Here is a 25,150-nt window from a genome sequence, read left to right as displayed (position 1 = left end):
GAATGTATTAGGCTCTGGTAAGTTCGATAATTGTTTTGTCATTATTTAATAGTATTTCAAAATTGAAATATATGTTCAATTCATAGTCTCAAAAATTTATTAATGTTTTTTTTTTAAATATATGCAATTTCAACAAAATTTACTTGAGAAGTGAAATTAAAACGTAAATTATATATGTGAACGTCAAGTGATATAAAAATTAAATAAAAATATATTTCATTTAAAACCGTTCTCTTATAAATTAGAAATTTGTTATTGTTTCCAGGCCCCTGAAGGCGAAAACCAACCGAGCACCGAAGTGGATCTCTTCATTTCGACAGAAAAAATAATGGTCCTAAATACGGAGCTGAAGGAAATCATGATGGATCACGCATTGAGAACGATATCCTACATCGCAGACATAGGGGACCTCGTCGTTCTAATGGCGAGACGACGCTTCGTCCCGCATGAAAATGACTCTGATCAGCCGAAACTGAACCGTACGCCGAAGATGATATGTCACGTTTTTGAAAGCGAAGAGGTGAGTTACTTATGTCAAACGTTTCATTGCATTATACATTTAATGATAAATAACTTACATTAGGATTTCTCGATTCCGTTAACTTGTCATGGTTGAATGAAATTACCCGACCGTCAGTCAGTTTAGATCAGTTGTTTGTACTAAGGTATTAAGAATATTGTCATAAATATGCTGATTTCGAGCTTCAAAATTCATTAAATAATTAATACAGCTTTTTTTGTCTGAAGCGTTAACCAACAGAATGATACGATAATACATTTTCTATGAAAATAATTAATACACACTAATCCAGCAATATTTATGACAGTTGTTCTTAGTAAATAATAGTTTGAGTTCCGTGATAGCGTCTGATCTACCAATAAGAAACGACGAATAACAATTATATAAGAGTATTTCATACGAATACTTTAATTATAGAACATAGTTATTAGGTATTACGTAATTTTTTTTTATCTTCCAAAAGCATGTTATTAGTCGTTATCTATGATAAAGCATTGTTTACATTGTTATTTATATAATCATAATTTGTTATTTGTCAACTTTAGTAATGAAAATACCGTTAACATCAAAAGGCTGTTTATTTACATATATCAACAATAAAAACTTACCTAAAATTAATCCTTGTGGAATGCTAAGAACTCTTTATTCGTCGTTGTTTGATTGAAATAGGATATAGGTATTTATTATAGACCGAAATGAACCAATGGAATGCCTCAGATAGATTATTCTAATTAAATTCCTACAAATTATGGAATACGATTATATCAGTGTTTATTAAGTTGTTATTATGAATTACGTTATGTATTATGTATGCTTGTTTTTAATATATAACCACAGATATAACGATGTACATTACTAATTACCTCTTTAATAGTTTGTATAATTACTCTATATCATATATCTTTCTTTTTATATTTGTATTAAAAATTGTTTGTGTTTCACTGTACAACCTTATATATTTCTTTAACAATTAATTAACTCTGTTTATAAAATAATATTTAATCCTTTGCAGGCTCAATTTATAGCCCAATCCATAGGTCAAGCGTTCCAAGTGGCTTATATGGAGTTCCTTAAGGCTAATGGCATTGAAGACCATAGTTTTGTAAAGGAAATGGATTACCAGGAAGTCTTAAACAGCCAAGAGATATTTGGTGATGAACTTCAAATGTTTGCGAAAAAAGTGAGTCTTATCATATATTGTTTATATATTATTATTATTGACATAAATATGTAGATTACTTGTTCATTGACATTTATTTATTAAAATAATTAGCCCACACACGTGCAGTGATTATTAACAAATATATGTTATGATATGGTCTTTCCTAATTTGGGTCTGAGAAGTTCAATGAGTATAATTCTTAGTCTTAGGTTTAGGTACAAATGAAGATTTTTTTGGTTCTCGTAAGAAATATCGTCAATGATATTTCTTACTAATATTTTCTTAATAATATTTAAAATGAATAACTTTTAATAGGAATTGCAGAAAGAAGTGGTAGTTCCGAAAACGAAAGGTGAGATCTTAGGTGTGGTGGTCGTGGAATCCGGTTGGGGATCGATGTTGCCCACCGTTGTGATCGCCAACTTGGCTCCGGCGGGCGCGGCTGCGAGATGCGGACAACTTAACATTGGTACGTACCACCATTTGTCAAATTAAACTTACATATACAGAACTCCGTACATTAAAGCCTGCACTGTAAGTAATGTCATCAAGAAGGAAAATATTTTGAAGCACTGACAGTCATTTTCTGTTTCATCCTGCGTGACATAATATATAATAAGAAATGAAATAAATAGGTCATAGTTGCAGTTTAAAAAAAAGCTTGTAAAAATATTGTTTTATCTTTAGGTGACCAAATAATAGCGATAAATGGAGTAAGTCTCGTCGGCCTTCCCCTCTCCACTTGTCAGACGTACATCAAGAACTCCAAGAATCAGACTGTGGTGAAGTTGACAGTGGTGCCGTGCGCTCCGGTGGTCGAGGTCAAGATTAAAAGACCGGATACAAAGTACCAGCTAGGGTTCAGCGTGCAGAACGGTGTGGTAAGTGTTACACTTCATAGACTTTCTCTTTACTCGAAGTAACCTAGAGGTTACTGTGAGTAAATTATGGTAGACCATAGGAAGTAAATGTTGACCAACGAATCTGCAATTTATATTTTACGCTAATATAATTGAACACTTTCGGACGCCTCTTTAACCCTGACCCTCTGCGATTTGCTGAGTTTGTTACCTGTCATCACACTATGGCAATATGGCTAAGGCGGTTAACTGTGCTTTATTATTTATCTATACAATTAAAAATGACTACCACAAGCGGCTCTTCCGACGCAGACGTATTAGGATGGGTAATCTTAAGTATAGTACGACACAAATTAGATGTAGCATCGGAAAATGCAATGGAGTGAAAATAAAACCGATTACTGCCGTTTATACAGCCAATAGAAATAGCTCCTATCGCGCCATTCGACGCTATTCGTCGCTATAGATTCTCGCGTCAGAGAAAGAAAGTGCATGTAAATGGACGTGTCAAATTGACGAATATATTAGGTCATATGATTTTACAAGCTATTAGATTTGTGCAAAGATCATATTCGCATGAGAAATAAATATTGATAATTTGGTATATCGTACTCAATTCGGATGTGATCGGTTTTACGAATTTTGCCGATGCTACATCTAAGTTGTGTCGTACTTTACATGTAATAAGATCGTTAGTGACCACCTTGTGTGTGTGTGCGATGTGCAGATCTGCAGCCTGCTGCGCGGCGGCATCGCGGAGCGCGGCGGCGTGCGCGTGGGCCACCGCATCATCGAGATCAACTCGCAGAGCGTGGTGGCCGTGCCGCACGAGCGCATCGTCAACCTGCTCGCCACCTCCGTGGGCGAGGTGACCCCGCACTACACTTGCACACGCTTGCCCATCATTAACTAACCATACCAAACGACTGGCGTTACTTGTTTACATGCAACAACCGCCATTCATTCATTCACTCAACAACATCAACAGCCTGTCAATTTTCCACTACTGGGCTAAGGCCGCTTCTCCCTATGAAGACAAGTTTTGGAACATATTCCAACACGCTGTTCCAATGCGGGTTCGTGGAATAGACATGAGGAATTTCTACGACATTCTATGAAATTAGACGCATGGAGGTTTACTCACGATGGTTTCCTTTACACATGGATATTCAGTAGTGCTTGCCTGGGTTTGAACATTCATTCACTCAATCGATTTAAAATCTTGTCCTAGAGGAGTTTAAATCATTGGTATCGAATTTACGTTTCATATAAAATGTATGATGAATTATGGAATTTTATTAATGTATTAATTTAATTTAAAGAACATTAATTTGCCTCATAAAAAAATATAATGCAAATCGATTTCAGATTCTAATGAAAACTATGCCGACGTCGATGTTCCGGCTGTTGACGGGTCAAGAGAATCCAGTATTCATCTAAACGCGACGCGCCACAAGTGCCTGCTTCACGCTCACCGCCGGGGCTCTTACACGCGTCTTTTGTTACAAATTATAACAAATATATCATTTATATAGCAACACTTTTGACCAATGGACGTAACACATTCTTATCTGACGAAAATTTCGCTGAATAAATATGATTTTGTTCATTTAACAAAAAATATCATAATCGTATTACGAATATTTAAACTTAGATATAAGAATTGAAATAAAATTAAATATTTTATATTCATTGAATATTTTATGATGTACGTTATTTATGACTCGTCTCGTAACTCGAGTCTGTCTGTATTCATCGCGTGTAACTGCCCTGATAATTGCATTTGGATAAACATCTAAAATAAAATCCCGTTGCGATTGTTCTACGAATTCCATTAAACAGAAAAAAAAAACAATATATTTTAAATATTTTAAAATTGACTCCTAAAGCATATTTCATACTAATAATTAAAAAACCACCAAAACTCATGAAATTTGTAGACTAACTCCAACGTGATTTTTACCTTAGCTATGGAAATAATACTCAAAATAAAAATGTGATGTCCAAGTTTCAAAATGCTTAATATGCTTAAGTGGCTAAATAAGATACTTAGTCTAAGTTATTGTATTTGATTACAGAAATTTTGCACTCGCTCGACCATAATTTACTTATTAAAAATTTGAAAAACGTAAAAAAAAGTTTTATATCATCATTATTAAAAATAGTAGTCGAATGTTACCATAAAAACACTGAAATTAATATAAAATAATTATTTAAAAATACCAAACACATTGATAAAACTTATTTAAATATTATGTATGTATTTCAGAAAACTAGAATGCTTCATTGAGAATACTTGTCTTAATTTCAATCCTGTTGAGTGCAAAATTTCTGGAAAACGTTATTATCACAATGTGTATACATAGTTATTCCAGTCAATAATTTATTAATTGTATACATATTATTATTGAGAATCAAAATGGCTCATATCTGCTTAGATATTATTAAAATAAGTTAAAATTATCGTCATAAATATTTCTATTATAAATTGTCGCGATAAAATTTCTACAAAATGCACTAGCCGTTGCCTTTCTGCCATAGACAATAAGTGTCTCTCTTATCATAGTTTCTAGATTTTAGTTCATGTTGCCATTTTAACATAAAAAATATTTTTTTAATTTTATTTTTTTTTAAATCATTCCATTGTTACTTGTTTATTTTACATGAATTAGTGTATTTTATGATTTATACTTTTTATATCCATAGTGGTTTTTTTACAATTTTATGTGTTCATCATTATGGAATGTTAGTCGATATAAAACATGTATAGCTGAATAGTGTGACTGAGGAGTCTTGATCTGTAATGACTCGGATAGCATATGCATGCAAATTATCTTGAATATCCGAGACATAAAGTCTCGGTCGAGTTGAATCTCGATGTGATCATTGATAAATAAATGAATTGATTAGTGGATATATAAAAAAGCATTATTTCGTGTAGCGTTTCAAAAGATATGTCATATTTTGTAAATTTTATAGTGTGGCTATAGCGTAACTATGTAACCTATATATGTATGTCCTGGTCTTAGCTAAGCTTAGCGCTCTGAGGACGAGTTTTATTTATGTATAAAAATCGATATTTTGACAACCTAATATGATAAGACACCTTTTAGTATTCCTAAATTTATTCCGCTTCTATATATCATGTCCCGAGTTTTGATGCTTTTAAATAATTATTATTGTAGGTATGTACTTCTTTCTATCGTACTCGACGTAACCCTTCTGTATTGTGTTGCTGTTAGGATCAGTGTCTATTTTATCATTTAAAAGATATCTTCCACTGACACCGAATCGATTAATACTTTATTTTAATTACAATAAAATTAAAAAAAAGTCGACAAATAGTCACTGGTCATGCCCTTTAAAACAATTTATTATTTAAAAAAAAAATTAAAAAGATAGATAGTACCGTCTGATGTGTAATTTTATATTGCTAGCTGTTGTGAATAAGATTTATTTACATTGAAAACACAGATAATAAATAGCATTTTATTGTGAAAGCTGATATATTGTAGGTACACTATAACATGTGAAATAACTATTGTTGTTCTCATTTCTAAGAGTATTATTCTAGTCTGCATTAAAGTTAAGAATAAACTGAACAAATTGATTCATATCTTTTATTTCACACCACATGCACATGTGAATTGTATTTTCTAAGCCTTTAATTGACGTATCGCCGACAAATTTTACTAAAGCACGAAGGTCATCAAATAGTTAACGTCCACATTATGGTGTTTTTAATACCGAATGTTAACATAGACATGGATTAGTAAGTATATTATATATGTATCAGATTAAATAATAATGAAAAGTTTTTGCTATTGTTTAGCCGTTTACGAGCTTATAACAGGCGCAGACTATACGACCGGACTGATGATCACGATCAGAGTATCACAAGTGGTTACACAGACATGGATTTATGAAATAAGAAAGTTTATGAATAACTAGAGATTTTTTCAGGTACATATGGGTGAACGGTTGACTCCATAGTCTATGTGATTTTTATTATTTTTTGAGCCAAAACGCACTATCTTCGTAATTGTTCTTTTAAGCTATAAGTATTAGTAAGTATAGCACAACCACCCATTTTGATTCTAGATGCGCTCGAGCAATGATACTAATTCCAACGACTACTCATACATGTGCAAACGTCACAGAGCAGCCAACGTCAGTGCAGCATTTTTTTTTTAATATAAAGCAAGAAAATCATTGAAACTTGTTTAAATAATGTTACAAATTTAAGTGACTTAATATTCAGGATGGCGAACAATTTGTATTATACGCAAGATTCATTTAGTCTATCCTTAAGAACGTAGTAGCTTACGTTCCTGTTAGACACTTTGAACGGGACGATAGCAAAAAGTTGAAAACTAACAAGGTAGGATATATAAAGTCGGCCTTTAAATTAAATGTTTTCTAATTAGCCTTCACAGAGAATGGTCTCTCTTCTATTAAGTCTCTTCTTTGGCTTTATAATTTGTCAGTTGCCAATGCTTTCTATATGAACTATTATTAGGTATTTTACTGTGATAACGAATCAATAAAGAAACCCAATAAAATATGGATTAATCGATTATAAATAATTAAGTATAAATGATACAAACATACATGAAACTGTTTTATAATAAAAAATATAAATAGAAATGTTTCCTCCAGTTGAACACACCTTAACTTAAAAGGTTTGGCATTTCTAATTTGACCTTAGCTACTGCTGCAGAGGTCAGATTGTTATCATGTTGAACAAAAAAATCAAAGTGACATTTTCTTTATATGGTTTAAGGAGACAAATGACTATAAGGGTAAAGAAATAAAATATTAATATACCTACTCAAGCAAAATTACACTGCCCTGGAATATATTGAATGAATATTTCGATTCACTTAGCCTTATGCTTTATTTTAGTAACTTATACTTACGGTAATGATTTGCAGTTTTGTTTAATTAAAAAAAAAATCGATGCTAGATTCAATTTGCGACTACACTCATAAAATAAAAATTTAGGTAACTTAGGGATTATTGGTATTTTTATCATTCGACTCAGACACATTTTATCATTTAAAAATATATTTATATATAAAGATTTAATGAATTGGCAACACCAATTTTTGTTAAGACTGACATCTTACACTTACCTTCCAAAGTGTAAAAACATTACAATTTAATTAAAATCTAACTTACCATTAGTATACGTTATATAGGACCCTAATTGTAGGGTGAACTAGGTTGTTCATAACACATAGAAAATTAGATTGAAATGAAAATGCTTTTTAAAAACTATGTATAATATACCACCATACCATTAATAATTTTTTTAAAGTGTAGGGTAGTGAAGCGCTTTAATTATAGCCTTGAAAAAGTACAAATAATTAATAAAAACAATTTCTAAAACTTTTTATTTAACACAAAATGTTTTGAATGGTTTCCATTCCATTATAATCTATGAAGATTAAAATCAGTAGCTCACACAGAAGCCAATATACTTCTCAAGGTGTTTTATGTAATGCCCTCATACCACCTTTATTTAATTAACTCACTGCAAACTGACGGTACAGAAATGTTACACGTTACAAAAGTATAAAAGAAGTTTCAAGGCTATAAAATTATTCAAGTTTTGATTATTTATACACAGAAAAGCTAAAATAAGAATTTTATTAAGTATTAAGTCAAAAATAAATTCTTATTGGTCTGGGTATAGCTACATTATAAGGAAATACACAACACAATTTCCATCATACTGACTTTATATTTGACAACTGGGATTTCTATTGTAAATGAAATAGAGATTAGCGTTTGTTTATTATGTATTTTCAAGTTGCTCACAAAGCCAAATTAAATTTACATAAATACAATTTAATGATAACCTTTTTATACAAGACGTAAATAGTACTTAAGATTCATTTTAAACCATTTTATGCAGATAATCACTGGAAAATAAATTAATTAATAATCTTCCACATTCTATGATAAAAAAAACTCAGTATTCATAGAGATCAAAAACTGATATAATAGCATTGTCCTAAACATATGACGCTGATAAGATTTACAAAGGTGTTGAACTTTGTGACAATACACTATCCTTTGTATAAAATTAACCAAATTTGATCAACTATGAAATATATACATTAAGGTCTTAGGAAATTCATCATTTAGCTATTATAATTATAGTAAAAAAATATGCATACCTAATATCATAACGAAGCTACATGTGATAGGGTAAACAATAATCTGTGGGATTTTCGGACTACATTGAGACAATGAAGGGCGAGGCTATGAGGAAATGCAAGAGATTGACCGGAGCAGGGTGACTGAGGCATAAGAGCCGCAGGGCCGGCCTCCGCCAATAATAAAAATTTATCCACAATTGTCTCTTCACAAGTTACTCGATCTAGGTTGTAAAACATAACTTGCACTCTTAAAATCATGATATATATGTTAGTTTCGTCCACTTCGTGTAGCGCGTAGGGGAGGCACTGGGTGCGACGGCGGGCGCTCAGTTGTCCATGGCATACCTCCTGGTCCACTCCTTAGCGTTTCGGATAGCTTCGCTTTCGTTCACTTTCCAAAGTTCGGCCACATCGTTTGCTAGCGGGTCGTCGGGGTTAGGAGCAGATAGTAACGCTTGAATCGAGAGTAAAACCGTACGAATCTGCAGGGCAGGGCTCCATTTATCTTTCAAAATATCCAAACATATACGGCCAAGTCGATCTATATTCGGATGATAAATTTTTGTAATAAACCTAACCTTAGGCGCTGACATAGGATAGTCCTCTGGAAGGAATAGTTCTAATTTGAATAGACCTCCCTCGAATGGCGAGTCTTCCGGGCCGGTGACAATTACATGAAAATAACGTGCATTGTTTTCGCTAGGCACCGCGCTGATACCCGGCACTGGTTCCTGCATCAATCGCTGTGTCTCTTTGATTATTCTACGTGGTAGGGCTGCCATTTTATTTATGCGGTCTAGCGCAATTTGTCAAATAAAAGCAGGTAATCATATAACTGTTTAAAATATCAAATTGTCTTAGCACTGCACGTGTTTAACGAAATTTGAGGCACGTACTTTAGACTTATGAATTATAACAGCATATTAGCCATGATAATGCTGAAAACGCAACTACAAAAGCGATGGTAAGGTACCAACTTCAATTTTTTTTTCTCATTTTACATAGACAAAATAGAATTTTAATTACCATAAAGAAAACGTGCAATATAGAGTGAAATGCGTTCACGTTGGCTACTTGAGTTAACAAGAAATTTAAATTACTGAAATAATAAATATTTTAGATACTGTAATATTCAAATACATTTCGTTACTCAGTTTTTCAAGAAATGAAATATGATTATAGGTGAGAGAATGACAGTACATTTTTATTTAATTTATTTACAAGAAAGTTTTGCTATTCTACGCTAGATGTCACTAGACATTTCAAGAACTGAGATGTATTAAAGTATAAAAAACTGCTTATAGCACAAAACAGAATGTTATTTGTAAAATATCGTAAGGCTCACAATAATATTTTTAAAAGCAAAATTCCGAGTAAATTTTCACAGGTCTTAAGGAACAGGAGTCAAAAAACAGCAAACAATAATATAAGTCACGTTTTGGTTTACGCAGCACATATTAACAGTATATTAACAAACTAAAATTAAATTAAATTTATTATTAATAATTTAATTAATTTAGTTATTTTTTAGTGTGTCGCACATAGTCTGAAATTTATCATATGCCACACATTTTATGTAAACATTTAATTTTTAACCACCACTCCACCTGCGTATTTTAGTACATTTTTGGTATAAAAAGTAGACTGAAGCTTTTCGTTCCAATGTGTTAAGATTGCTACAGTGCTACTTAGGCATTTGTAACACTACTATAAATTAAAACGACCTACTTATTTCAAAGTGATATTTTTGTGAAGATAATCAAATAATTACTACCTTGTTGATTTAGTCATAAAATTCTAATGGCTAGGTGAGGCTAGATTGTAAAGCCAGATCCAGATCCAGTTGGGCAATTAATTAATAATTTAATTTTTGTTTCGAAACACTCTCAGGAGCAGCCCGGAATTTGGAAATTAACCCTTTTTGAATTCCCGCCCCATGGAAAAGACTTACAGCCGTTGATTTTGTTCCTACATTTCTTCCAGTTTGTTGACTTAGCCGATCTATCGATGAATATACTATTTCAGAAACTTCATGACAAACCTATTCATTTCTTAGAGACCAACGATGTATCTGCAAGCTTCTCAATGATCGGTGGTTCTATGAGCAGACCATTCGAATGTTTTTTACCTACACAACAAAACAAAATAAAATTAGGAGGCTTGTTTTGCAGATACATCACAAAATGTGTCCTACTTAATTTGATTTGTCCCCTCAAGATTGGCCGGTTGACGGTCAGAAGTAAATTGTCTTTTAAAATCTCATATAAAATAATACAATACGTATGATATATTAAATAATAATGAAATAAAATGTCATTATTCATATATTTGGTACAAAAACGTATTAAAATCTTAAGATAATACTCTGTTCGTATCTTAATCTCTACCACCTTGGGCTAGTAGACGTAATAACGGAGATTACGAGCTGAATCTCGCCGTACGAGCGTGCTGTCAACTCGTGTCTAAATTTTATTTCCTTGAAGGGATTTCACTCAGAATTTTGATGTATACGTATTCCATAGGGCTGTTACAAATGATTGTTATGTGTTATTACACGTAGGTCTTATAATTGCAAATACAATTTCAATATAATATAATAATTACTTTTTAAATATTATACTTGCGAGAAGATGAATAAAAGGAAAACAATTTTTAAACTCTACTTGGTGGTAGGCCTTTGTGTAAGCCCGTCTGGGTAGGTACCACCCACTCATCAGTTATTCTACCGCCAAATAACATTACTGAGTATTGTTGCGTTCCGGTTTGAAGGGTGAGTGAGCCAGTGTAACTACAGGCACAAGGAACATAACATCTTAGTTCCCAAGGTTGGTGGCACATTGACGATGTAAGGAATAGTTAATGTTTATTAAAGCTTCATTGTCTATGGGTGATGGTGACCACTTATTACCATCAGGTGGCCTATATGCTCGTCCGCCAACCTACACTATAAAAAAAAACTCTTTATATCCTACTCCTAACTCTGAATCTTATTTTATTAGTGTCTAATTTATATTTTGCTATAGCACATTTTATGTGTGTTTCTATTCAAGTTTCAGTTAAAACCTTTTTGATAACCCTACTGTTTACGAGTGACAATTGTCAACCCCAAGCTTAAAGGTAACAAGACAGGTAAGTTATGAAAGAATCCCTTATTAAATTTGCTCTGTCTATTATATTTTTTATTAAATAAATCTACACATTTTTATTACTGTGCTGTCATTATACAGATACCTTAATTTGGTAAACAGTGCGATGATTGTCGTATTATGAGGAATAAAAATGTTTAACAAGATTTGTTGTAAGTATACATTGATTATAAGCAGTGTGTCATATATATTTTTACTAGTTTTTTTTTACAAATTAATCGATCCCTATATTAATTTATAGCTTAAGTATTAAAAACATTTTTTGTACGCATTCTGATGGTCTTAGATTTTCTAAAATTGCCTTAAATTGTAAACTTTTTCATATTATTTTAGATGTAAAATTTAAATTACTTCGTAATTTTTAAATGACAAAGTTTCGAGAGAACGCAAACTTTGGCAAGTCAATAATATCTCCTTAATTAATATTTGTTTTTCGGTCTTCAGTCAGCCTAGCTGTTCCTGTTGAACATCTTACGATTGTAATAGTTCGACAAATTGATCTTATTAGTAGGTACAATACTCAAATTAGCATATTACACTCGATAATAGTCAGATGCTGTGTGTAATAGGTTCATCCATTATTATGGAGATACTTTATAATATAAGATAGGTAAGGGTTTCTTAAAAATCGGTATAAGGATAAATTCTCATTCAAATTATACATATTACATACAGCTTCGTATAGAAATTGCTACTTTTAAATAATAATATTAAAAATGTAAATTCGCCAAATGAAACGATATTGTATTTTCTCGTCTATGCTTTGACCATACATTCCCAATTGAGCGGAGTCCTCTTTCCTGCAGCTCGTCAGTATTTATGTTCGGTAATTAGGTAAGTTGTCAATGGCAATCTCAAATTTTCTGGAACCAACGTAAAACACCAAATTTCCTTCAAAAATATTCTTATTTTTTAAGAATAATGTAAGCAGTAGATTTTTATTTGATAAGTGTGAAACTAAAATATATGACAGACATTGTAAATTCTTATGATCCATGTCATCAGAAAGTCCATATTACTATTAAACAAAACTACAACAATAAACTAATTATTTTATAAATGCTCAAAAATTCATAAATTTGTATGCCAGTATACATCTTTACATGATAAAAATACCAAATAAGGTTGCATTAAAAAATAAATGTAATCGTTTTACGAGGCAAAAATTAATTTTAAGCGGTCACGAAACTTCCAGCGCTATAAAGATTTTACATCCACTTTTTATATTATATCGTAAAGTGGACAACGAAACAGCTATAAAATTATGGGGAGAGGATATTATTGACTTTATGACGTGAACTTAAAGTTATGCTACCTCTCAAGCCAAATGATAATGAATTCAAGGTAATATAAGGAATAAGGAATTTTTAAGCGAATTGTATATACTTTTTTCTGTATATATTTGGTATAGGTAACACTGATTTGATTGATACCTTAAATTGACGAGATTAAAATCCTTATTATTATGTTGCATAATTTACTTTTTTTTTACACTTATTAAAACTGGATGGTCGAAACCTTCTTAAATTTTCTTTCTACATAAATTAAAATAATCTATATTGAACGACATACTACATAAATATTTAATTAATCAACAAAAGATTATGGGGATGAATAAATGAAAAAAAAAATACAGTGCAAATAACTTTTTCCAAAATCTTTATTAAATAATATTAAATCCGTATATGGAACGTGGACAAGAAATCCGGTGCGCGAACAACGACGTGTTCAAAGTCCATAAACGATAATCTTCCGTCACCATCCACATCTGCCTCGTCCAGCACACTGGCTACTATTTCGTCACGCTCATGAGGATGTAATTCTCCCTTGGTGAGGAGTCTCGTCGCCTCTAAGAGGTCCTCGCGACCGATAAACATGTCGTCATCCAAATCATATATACGAAACGCGTACCTGCAAATATAAGTAAGCAATGAGTTCGCTTGTAATTAATTATTAAAGTTTTTAATTATTAATCTCTTTAAACTATAATCATTATTTTTATTATGCTGAAAATAATATATTTTACTCGGTACAACTCTATACCAACTATAGTCCAGTAATTATCAGATTACATCTGTAGAATCATTATTTTCATTATTTTCAAGACTCGTAGTTTTAACTAACTTTTGTATAAAGCATTTAAAATTTTAATACGACATTTACAGTTTCATTATATTATGTAAATTGTTTTTATTTAGAGTAATCGTTTTTCATTGTATATTCGAAGGCTGCTTAATTATAACTGTTCGATTAATTTTATTATGAAAATCAGGTAGTTAATTCGTGAGTGTGTCAAAATTGCGTGATTAAGTTGGATTTATATCAATTCGACAATCCCTATAATAAACACTAGTATAATATTATTTATAACTGAATAGTTAGTCAATTGAAAAACGTTTCGTTTATTACAATAAATGAGATTTCAGTGAATTAATTAAGAAAATCTTAGAACATACAGTTTGTTTATATTTGGTGCTGAAATCCGTGTTTTGATGTGATCAGCGTCGACGGCCGTGATTGGGCTTAATGTTATTAAGTCATGTTGTGCGTGAGGTTAATTTCCACTCATTAACGACATGCCACTAATGTGTCAGTTGACGTTGCCGAATCGTGAACCACATAATTGGTTCCAATAGTTGCTTATATGATATCATATTTTATAAATCGATACATATACCTTATAAATAAATTATGTAAACGCTCAAGTTGATTTTCTAGATCCTCTAGTAAATACGAACAGCGGGTATATGCAAAATATAGAACCGAGCAAACGAGAAAATAAGTACATCAAACTTTTGTATACGTAGGTAGTATTTTTCGCCATTTTGACTCAGTTCCGAATATAGCATAAACTATTCGATTAATTTTCAATTCATATGGATTTCGTGTAAAAAGGTTTTTTAAATGGTGACTATCGAATCTTGTGCAATAATTCCTTTTCATAGTACTTCAATTTAATAAATTTAATACAGCTTTTAATATATTTTAATTAAGTTACTTATTTAATTGAATTATTTGTGGGATACACACAATTATCGGTTTTAAGATATGAAAGGACAAAGGTCGAGGGTTATTCATTATTGTTAAAGAGCGTCTGACCCTAACCATCTTGATAAGATGGGATAAGCTTTTAAGAATCGGATACACTTGCTCGTCCGAGCAAAGCTAAATAGAAACGATAAGAAATCTATATCTATCTATACGTATATATCTGTCAAAATTTGAGTGAATAGAGTCGATATAACCACGATCAAATGATAAAGCAACTATCACGCTTTTGAGACTACATGTGATTCAGAGTAACTTTGTCCCTTTTCAAAGGTATCCTTGTATCAGATTTGTTACGAAAAAAGTCTTAGGATTAGGATCGCACCTGCGTCTGTTATATACATACATAGTGTATATATAGTAGTTTACACCTTTCCTTAGAAAATATATCGATACAGGATGTAATGTAAATAATAAATAAATAAATAATGGATAAATATTGGATTATATCACATACATTACTCTGATCACAATTTAAGTAGATAAAGCACTTATGTTGTGGAAAATCACAAACACCCAGACTCAATAAATCATAGAAAACTAATGAATACTTATGAAATAAAGATTTGTAAATAATGTTTCAGGTACAAACGGAGCACAGTTACAGTATACGTATATAAAATTTAATTATTTATACCAAGCCTTAATATCCCGTGGCGCAGCTTCGCTGAATACTGACATCATGTCTAAGAAGTCTTCGAAAGTAAGATTACCGGAACCGTCGTGAGAAAATACTTCGCAAATCCGTCTTTTAAAAGGATTTTCCTGTAAAATATCATGTTAGTTTTTAATAGACTTTCATAGGGTTTTTAAATTTTATATTTTTATTTACTAGTAATGTTACGTAGAACGTTTTTATTCTTTTTTTTTCTTTATATTATATACATATAATAAAGATATGTGAGAGTAACGTAAGAAATTATGAAAATACTATTTTAACAAAGGAATTATTATAACGAATGCATCAGATTGAAAAGGTATTAAACATACTTATTTTATTATAAATACATATACATACAAAAAAATCTTTACTCAAATACTTCTACCTTCAGCTCGGGTAACTTTTCTATTTCTTCAACGGGCACAACAATTGTATGAGCTTGGTTTTCCGTCATTCTCTTGGGGACTAGTTCCGGGTTTACTTCTCTGAATCTTTTGAAAACACTGAAATGACATCGGTATGGTATGTTATACTTCTGCATACATTCGAATTATTTTTAACTTTCATTATTTTCTTCTAAAATAAATTTAAGTATAGCCCAGTTTAAAGAGTCCTTTGAATGAAATAAACTATACATTTATTTTCATTAAATTGTAAATCATACCTAAATATAGTTTGGTTTATAATTTAATTGTAATATTTTTTATCGGTGAAGTGTTAAAATAAAAATAAAAAATTGTCGTATAAATGTCGATAACTCCCCTTATATTCGTTATTCGTTAAAATTCTGCAATCATAATTACATCTACATGTGGAAATGTTGAAAATTGTATTATAATAAAACAAATTGCTCCATGTTTTACGTATTGTTAAAATTAATTAATATTATTTCTCAATCATGAAATGTTGAAATTAAACAAGTAACATATTAATGTATCAGATTGAATTATTAACAAAGCTCAAAGTAAATATTAAGCTTTATTGCAATTGAATTATATGTTTGAAGCTACTTTATTAATTGTATTCAATGCAATAATATACCGACTCGGAATTTAAATATCCATTTTTGGAACAAGGTTCCTTTACGGCTTAAAATAGAATGAAGTCGCAAAAATTGTCACATAAGGAAAGACCGTTATGCCTCCTCCACTCGAACTTTCCCTCCCTTTCTTTTTCTCTCTGTCTCCCTCTTTTGTAGACGTTTATTTTATTTAATCTCTTGTTGTTATTGTTTTGATATGCTCGGGTCTTTTAATAACAATTTTGTCTGTCATTTAATGATTCTCAAACTTTTTTAATTTATTCCATTGTGTTTGTTTAATATTAAATAAAGGAACTTAGTTCCAACCCGTTGTCCCATTAAACTCCTCGATTTCTTGGTAAAGAAATAATAGCGATGTGAATTACTGGATGAAAACTCTATTTAAACGTAATATAATCAAATTATATGCACCTAATATAATTTAAATTGTGTTGCAGACACAATATCCAGTCTGAACTGGGGATAAATACGGGATGACAGTTTGTATGGAGAGTTTTTAGTTATTAGGTTAGAAATATGATATATTTAGGAAAAGAGTAATAACATTATTTAGAAAAAATCATTCATGGTTTGAATAAGAATTGAATGTTTGTAAAGATAACGGTTTGTTAAACCAATATTTTTTATTTGAATAAATGTTTTTGTATTTTTATACACGCGGACAAAATATGCGTTTAATGTATATAAAGTAAAATGAATAAACATTATTAAAACTTGTATACAACTTTGATAAACATAAATTAATATTAGCTTTCTCAAAGTTATAAATGAAACACGGTATATTTGATACAACAAACCGTTAGCTTTAGAAGAATAAAATAAGCCAGTCTTATTCTTGAAACTTATTCTAACTGTAAGAGTACGATAAAGACTTTATATCTGACAAGATATTAAAACGTTATGTTATGTTCCCATATGTACCTATATATTAGAAAATAATTTGGCCTTAATACCGATTTCCATATTTCAACGGTGGAAAAAGATGAACTTCGATACAAACTTTTACCCCTAATTTCAGCTATAGGTGAAAAGTATTCAAAAACTTTTTAATTCATTTACATAAGCCAAAATACCGATTACCATATTGTTGAAATCAAAAATGACGAATTTCATACAAACTTTTACCCGCTTTAACACCTTTTGAAAACGAATTTAAAATAAGGTGTTTTTGCTGCGTTTTTTTAAGAAATCTTTAACCTCGTTAGACCCACTGGTTTAGACGTTTATCTTTGCAAGCAGCTTTATTTTTTATTCATACCTAATATGTAGTTACAGTTGATTGTTAATTTCTCCCTTTATAATCAGCATTATTTGTTTGTCCTTTATCCATTTATTTGGACTCGGCCCAGTGTGTGTGATCACTATGCGAAATAGGAATTGACACACTTTTACGGTCTGCCGCCGGCACGACGCCATGACTCCTTGGGAATATATTTGCTGGTGATGGTTTATCACCACTAAATGGATAGTTAAGTGCGCATAAATACATACGTGCACAGGTGAAAAAGATTAATTTGTTTTTGTTTTTTTAAATCGGCCATGATTTTATTTATACAGAAATATTTTACATTTTTAATGAGAAGAATAAGGTAATAAATTTGTCTTTGTCGGAAATAGTCCACATTAAAGCAAAACTTTCTTTATTAATACGAAACGCAAAGGTGCGACTACTACATGTAGAGTAGTTTTGTTATAATATAGGTATTTAGTTTTAAACTAGAACTTGTTACTTAACTGGGTCGGTATTGCACGTGTAGCAATTAGTTAATTGAATTTTACTATTCGATTTAAGTTTGTCGTACTTCGTAATAGAAAATTTATGAGCTTTACTTGTGGAAGGCATTTATACAAGCACGTCTGGGTTTGTACTGGCATTCGCCGACTATACTGTACTACCAAAAATAAACAAAATAAAAAAAATATAATTACTATGTTCGAATTCAAAAATTATATTTACATTAGATCGCTAGTATAATTACTGGTACAAGTTGATAAAATATATAGGAAACTTTTGTGTCTTATGCATTCATGTTTTTAGATAATATGTTTTATGATTTCTGCAGCGCATTGGCGCTGTAGAAATCAATCGTTAAATATTATTTGAAATTTGTGAACACCATGGTGGAATAGAAAAATACATAAAGGATGCAGAAGTGAACTATATTAATCTACATATAATTTTTAGTACTGTTTCCAAATTTATAATTATACAATCATGAAATCCCAGATACAATGTGGTTGAAATTTGTTAATATGCGTATTGTTTAAGAACATACATATGGTATAGAAATCAGACATTCTTGTATAAATACAGAAATCTGACAACCTCTTAAAACAATAGAACTCGTAAATTCCCCCTACATAATATGAGTTTGTCGTATATTCTTAGATTAAAAAAAACACAAGCAATGACGTCATAATCTCTTCTGTTTATCCCTAATCCGATTTTTGTGTGAAACTTCACGTGTATCGTAACTGTTTACGTGCCGTAAAACTACGAATCGTACGACTTCAGCCGCTTTATACCCATTTTCGTTTCATTCTATTATAGCTCTTATAGCTCTAAGGTGAAAGGTCAAACTCTTGTGAAGCTATACAGGATTTCTTACGTGTGATAGCAGTGAATTCGAAATTGGTATTGTTGCTCTTATTGCTATAGTTATAAAGATTATTTTCAGAGAAACATATGGCGCTCCCATAATTCGATAGACTGCAGATGGTTTGTTCTTCGGAAAATGTCCTTCATTCGGCATTAAGACCACAAAACGTGTTTGCGTTTAATTAGTTTATTACTTTTTTAGAAATTGACGAATTACTATTAATTGTTAGTAATCTTTCTGACTTAATTCTATAAAAACCCATGTAAAAAGAGTGTTACATGTATACATAATATTCTTTATTCCATTAAATATCTTTTTCCATTATTCTAAAACATTATTAAAGTTGTTCTCTCATGTATGTCAAAGAAGGGTATGATGATTACAATTTCCTCTTACATTTTTTTCCAAAAATAATATTTTGATCATCTAAATAATGATTCATTCAATTAAATTTGAATTTGATTTGTTTTGCATTAATTAACATCCATTCAATAACAGTGCTGATTGTGGTTTTGGCGCGTGACGTTTATCTGTTTTCTATGATTATTTGTTTATGTACATATGTAGAATACTGGTTTGATAATATTGAATATTTTCTTTTAGTCATATTACCATTCTAATATTTCTTTGTCTGTTTATTTAGTAATTCCTCCAGCTAGGTACTAGCTAGGTTAAAATATAACATTCGTTTTATTTTACCTTTTTTCAACGATTTTGTTGTCACATTTAAGTTTTGACACATAAATGATACATTAATGGGTATTACTGTTATCTTATAATAATAATAATGTTGTTGTTGTATCATGCATCTTATGCATACTATATGCGTTATTTTTTTTAAAAAATCTGAGGAGATTATTTTTGTCATCGAAGACTTTTATATAATAAATTACCTTTGTGTTACCAATTATTTCCATTATTCATAATACAAATCAATATTTAAAATAAGCACTATACAAATCATGACCTCTTTGAATAGTTACAATAATGCAACATTACCCTGTTAAATCGTCGTTCTAATCCGAACTAGCTCATCTGTCACCAGTGGTAACAAACGGTGTTGTTATATATTTCGCATAGGGTTTTGCAGTGGCACTCCCAAGGTTTCAATGAAATGTATAGACTGATTTAATAAAATCATGTATTTATTTTTAAATACATAGATTAAACAGACACAACCATAAGTTTATTTACATGAAGCTTATGATTAAGTGTTAACTTTAGATGCGGTAAAAGTACATCTAATTAATTACCATTCAATATACCAGATCCTTAATGTAAAGCATTAAATGTTTACTAATAGTAAGTAGATAGTCTAAAAATATTGTTTCAAGTATTTCTTGATCATAAATTATAATTAAGTAATTCGTAGTTTATGACCTATATGCAACTAGTTGTCGTTCGCTGCTTCGCTTGCGTTTTAGAGTGGTTTGTCGTCAGGTGTGAGACATAGCCTTATTCTCCCTTAGAGTTCAAACTTGCTTCATACCAAGTTTCGACAAATTTTGTCAGGCAAACAGACAGGGTTATATCTGTATTTCATCATATAATAAATAACTATTCAAATTATTTAGAATTATTGTTTATTATTAGACAATTTTTAAATTATTTGAGATCAATTTAATGCGGCATATTAACCAGTACATTAACATCATCGTTTAATTCAATTCATTGAATCAGCGCCGGTGTTAAGTAAATTAAGAATAATTAAATCTTTGAATTCTTGACAGATAATAATTATTTTATTTGGCTTATGATATTATACTTGGATTTTGATTGCGAAAAATTTGTTTCTAATAAACTCAGAGATTAGCTTAGTAGCATTGATCGAATCCCTACAAATGACTGATAGGTATTGCTCTAATTACTTCGGTTCATTATTTCTTAACTCACTAACATTATTAAATTATTTTAGTGATATTATTAAGTATCGATTAGGCATTTGATGATTATGCCTTAAAACTTTTTAAGTATTATACGTCTGCTATAGTTTTAACCAATACGATATTAATGTACATGTTCAGACACTGTAAACTTTGTTTCTTTATTGCTGTATTTCGCTTGGCTACACTTGCGAAGCTGTAGATTTACAGATAATATAGAACGAGAGACGCGTTCGCTTCGATTCGAAGTCATTTTAAAATAAATAATGTTGTAGGAAATAAGCTGAATTACACAAAGCGAACAATCAATATGTTAAAAATTAAGTAAACAAAATGAGAGACCATCGTTTAAATCTTTGTGAATGTAAACAATACGTAACAACAACAACAGCCTGTAAATTCCCACTGCTGGGCTAAAGGCCTCCTCTCCCTTTGAGGAGAAGGTTGGAACATATTTCACCACGCTGATCCAACATTTCATCTCATATTAAATTGTTTATATAATATATGAAACAAACAAAAGAAAAACCCGCTGAGTTTCTTTCGCTGGTTCTTCTCAGGTCAGGGTATTTTCTTTTCTGAACCGGTGGTAGTGTTTCAATTGACCATCAATAAGAAAGTGTAATCCTTTTATATTGAATAAAGTTATTTGAGTTTGATTTTGAGTTCAATGCGGGTTGGTGAAATACACATGAAGCACAATTTCTATGATATTTGTCACATGCAGGTTTCCTCACGATGTAATGTTGACTTAAATTTTCGCGATTACATATTGAAATAAAACTAGCTATAACGGGTATGTCTACCCGTGACCACGAACGCAGTAAAGTACTCGAAACATCGGGATGTTAAAAATAATTAATATACGCGGTTCAAATCCGTTATAGCTAGTTTTATTTCCTCACGATGTTTTCTTTCACCGCTGAGCACGAGATGAATTATAAAGACAAATTAAGCACATGAATCAGCGGTGCTTGCCTGGGTTTAAGCCCGCAATCATCGGTTAAGATCCACGCGTGCTAACCACTGGGCCATCTCGACTCTTACAATTACAATTAGTACTACATAATATACTCTAACTAAGAAAATGATAATACTTAGTCACATGTGTTCTTGAGATCGATAAGGGTCGTGGAATAGCAAAGTCAATGTTTCGTTATAATTACATCATTAGGAATAAAATAAATGTACTGAGAATGTTAATAACCTAATTTATAGTTATTTTAAAGAGGATATTATAACAAGAAATTCTTATTTAATATTAGAATGACTGAGGAATAAAATAAATAGTAACAGAGTTTATTCAGCGAAATAAGCCTCACCGTAGTATCTCCTTCCTTGTGAAAAAAGTACAGTCCTGTTTAAAATGAGAAATGTGTGTTTTGAATTAAGTTTTATGAATAATTTTTATTTATTATAATTTATATTGCATACTTGCATAGGGATAGATATAAAATATTAAGACATTTTCGCTTAGAGCTTGACTTTTTCATTAATATTAATGCTATTTGACCAAAGTAAGGCTACCGTAATCGTGATTTGAGATTTTTCTACACTATAATCTTTCATTAATGTACTTAATGGCTTTTTGATATTTTGGAAGTTATGTTTTTTTGACCATGAAAATGTTTTCCAAAAAATATATTTTTTTTTTAAAGAATAGGTTGGCGGACGAGCATATGGGCCACCTGATGGTAAGTGGTCACCATCACCCATAGACAATGACGCTGTAAGAAATATTAACTATTCCTTACATCGTCAATGCACCACCAGCCTTGGGAACTGACAATCTCAGTTCCCAAGGCTTTCAGTCTGAGATGCTATGTCCCTTGTGCCTGTAGTTACACTGGCTCACTCACCATTCAAACGGGAACACAACAATATATTATATATTAATGTATGTTTAGCGGTAGAATATTTAATGAGTGGATGGTACCTACCCAGGCGGGCTTGCACAAAGCCCTACCACCAAGAAAAGCCATTCACTAAAAATCCAACAAAAAGCCAATACTTCCAAGTGAAGTGGAATATTTTTAGTATAAACCTACCAAAATAGTCGAATATTTCTTTTTTTAAATCTTACAATCTTTTTCGAGGTTTTAAATTTCGTCTTTATATTGTATATTTACACAATCATGATAATAGCGTTATGTTTATGTACTTATATTAATAAAACTATGTAATAATCTATTTCACTTAAATTATTTTAAGAGATTAATGTAAGCAATTATTTTAAAACTATAGTTTGGAAAATTATTGTATATTATTTATTCATAAAATATTATAGAAATAAATATTATTTTGTGTATGTTATTATGGTTAATGTAATATGTATGTTTCCTGATAAAAAGGTTTGTTAACAACATTACAGTTTGTTTTGAACTTCAAATAATGAAAATATGGCTTACCTGATAATCCTCTAATTGTTGTTCCGTAAATGTAACAACTTTGTTTCCCATTTCCAATATTTAAATATAAACAAAATAAAAGTAGTTTTGTACAAAATAAAAATAGGAGGCCAAAGCCAGCCTGTTGCCTCGTCAACCAAACACTGCCGTTATTAGCACGATCGTTTAGGGAGTGTTTCGTATAGAGTAGCTTATGATATAGAGCTGTTCATTCAAATACTGTATTTCGTTTAAATAGCATTAAACTTCTTTATTGGGCTTTTATTTTTGCAAATATATCTTTGGTACTGTTTTATTTATGTTAAGTTATTGATTCTGATTACAAAATTCATTTTGTTAATGAAATATAAAAAAAAAAAAAAACTATAAGTAAAGAATAACGCAAAGCCTACTTTTTAAAACTATTTAGTGGCGGGTTTAATTTTACCATACTACATACACTCATTACTTAGATGATAGTAATAAGAATATGCTTTTCAATATTGGTTTAAATTAAGTTTTGAAATTAATAAACACCAATCAGTATTTACAGCTTGAACGCGGAATATGATTTTTCAAGAGGTATTTTTTATTTTTAATGGTTATAATGCATTGAAGTAATAAATCTTAATGAATATAATATCACATTAATATTTATTAATTACTTATGTAGGTAGATTCAATTTTTGAGAGAGATTTTTTTTTATCTTTGAATGAAGCGTTTGATAAAGTTTGGAAAAAGATAGATAGAGAAAATACTCTATACGTTCACTATTCTGTGATTAAAATGAAGGCGGGGTAAGATTAGCGGCGCGCCCCGTCCTCGTCTAGTTGCATGCTATCTGTTAAATAGGATATTTATCTTCTAATAAGATAATAAAATTGTTATTAGCTAGATGATTCGATCATGCTCGTGCATCAATAAACAAAGTTGTACCAAAATAAAATAAATTTTATTTAATACTAATTATGATTATTTAATAAATATCGATGAAAAAAATGTATTTGATGTTAACTATTAACTATTTTCTTTAAAGATGATGTCATCTAGTGATGATGACTGCGCAGACCCAGTTTTCAGGCCAAATGAAAGACTACTACGAGCAAATGAACTGATAGCCTTCGTTGCCTATAGAAATGGCAGTATAATAAAAGAAATAGTTAATGTATATTATAAAACTATTTCTTATATCGTCAATACTCTGTCCATGTGACATTATATTTAAATGCGGTTTTTGTCAATATACAATCATTCATAATGATGGTTTATGTATGAAATTTAAACAAATTATTGTAAAGACAATTTTTTCTTCTTTTTATGTCTGTTCTTCAATCTAAAAGTCTTATATATACTCTTGTTACTTACTTTGTCTTTTACTCGTGTGAAGATAGGACGAGATGCTAGTACATCTACCAAGGTGGGCTTAAATAACACTCTTACATCAAGTTGTATGATATAACCAGATTACATATGTTATATTCTTTTACTATGTATTTAATTTGTAAGGCTTAAATTACTAAGTGATGATTTATCAATCAAGATGAAGACATCTTGAATGAAAGATCTTACATAGACGACCATGAACGATGAATACAGTATCCCTTGGGATTTTATAGAACTGTCAGTAAGCGGTTTCTAGTTCACAATTCATCAATTTACGCGTGCGAAGTTAG

At 30.7% G+C, this 25,150-nt stretch overlaps 3 protein-coding genes across 14 annotated transcripts in view; 1 reads left to right on the top strand and 2 right to left on the bottom strand.

Annotated features, from left to right (window-relative positions):
• LOC124533731 (protein lin-10-like) overlaps positions 1–6,152 on the top strand; it is a 125,847-nt gene extending 119,695 nt beyond the window's left edge. For 10 of the 12 annotated variants that reach the window (XM_047109194.1, XM_047109240.1, XM_047109233.1 and 7 more), the window contains 7 exons: positions 12–17; positions 266–520; positions 1,533–1,700; positions 1,998–2,151; positions 2,370–2,563; positions 3,270–3,410; positions 3,911–6,152. In XM_047109194.1, the coding sequence (XP_046965150.1) occupies positions 12–17; positions 266–520; positions 1,533–1,700; positions 1,998–2,151; positions 2,370–2,563; positions 3,270–3,410; positions 3,911–3,982 (990 nt within the window). In that variant the 3' untranslated portion in view covers positions 3,983–6,152. The remainder of the gene's footprint in view (positions 1–11; positions 18–265; positions 521–1,532; positions 1,701–1,997; positions 2,152–2,369; positions 2,564–3,269; positions 3,411–3,910) is intronic. The other 2 variants (XM_047109284.1, XM_047109277.1) reach the window with 1 other exon arrangement.
• A 2,176-nt stretch (positions 6,153–8,328) lies between these two features.
• LOC124530768 (ubiquitin-conjugating enzyme E2 N) lies at positions 8,329–9,715 on the bottom strand. Its single transcript, XM_047105045.1, has one exon. It carries the CDS (start codon positions 9,489–9,491, stop codon positions 9,036–9,038), a length of 456 nt encoding a protein of 151 aa, XP_046961001.1. The 5' UTR covers positions 9,492–9,715; the 3' UTR covers positions 8,329–9,035.
• Positions 9,716–13,513: 3,798 nt separating this feature from the next.
• On the bottom strand, positions 13,514–23,645 carry LOC124531920 (calcium and integrin-binding family member 2). The gene is made up of 5 exons (XM_047106493.1): positions 23,498–23,645; positions 22,412–22,446; positions 15,950–16,067; positions 15,541–15,668; positions 13,514–13,766 (listed from the first exon to the last, which is right to left on the bottom strand). Exons 1-5 carry the CDS (start codon positions 23,546–23,548, stop codon positions 13,529–13,531), a joined length of 570 nt encoding a protein of 189 aa, XP_046962449.1. The 5' UTR covers positions 23,549–23,645; the 3' UTR covers positions 13,514–13,528.
• Between the last annotated feature and the right edge of the window lie 1,505 nt (positions 23,646–25,150).

The sequence above is a fragment of the Vanessa cardui genome, chromosome 1, assembly GCF_905220365.1.
Source record: "Vanessa cardui chromosome 1, ilVanCard2.1, whole genome shotgun sequence".
NCBI lineage: Eukaryota > Metazoa > Arthropoda > Insecta > Lepidoptera > Nymphalidae > Vanessa > Vanessa cardui.
This window is presented reverse-complemented; position numbering and strand designations above follow the sequence as displayed.

What these genes read in the sequence shown, in the direction of transcription:
- LOC124530768 (XM_047105045.1), bottom strand. Translation starts at nt 9,491, where the DNA reads ATGGCAGCCCTACCACGTAGAATAATCAAAGAGACACAGCGATTGATG.
- LOC124531920 (XM_047106493.1), bottom strand. Translation starts at nt 23,548, where the DNA reads ATGGGAAACAAAGTTGTTACATTTACGGAACAACAATTAGAGGATTAT. An exon ending in ACAAGGAAGGAGATACTACG is followed by an intron (nt 16,068 to 22,411) that starts GTGAGGCTTATT and finishes ATGTCATTTCAG; the next exon opens with TGTTTTCAAAAGATTCAGAG. An exon ending in CCACGGGATATTAAGGCTTG is followed by an intron (nt 13,767 to 15,540) that starts GTATAAATAATT and finishes TTATATTTGCAG; the next exon opens with GTACGCGTTTCGTATATATG.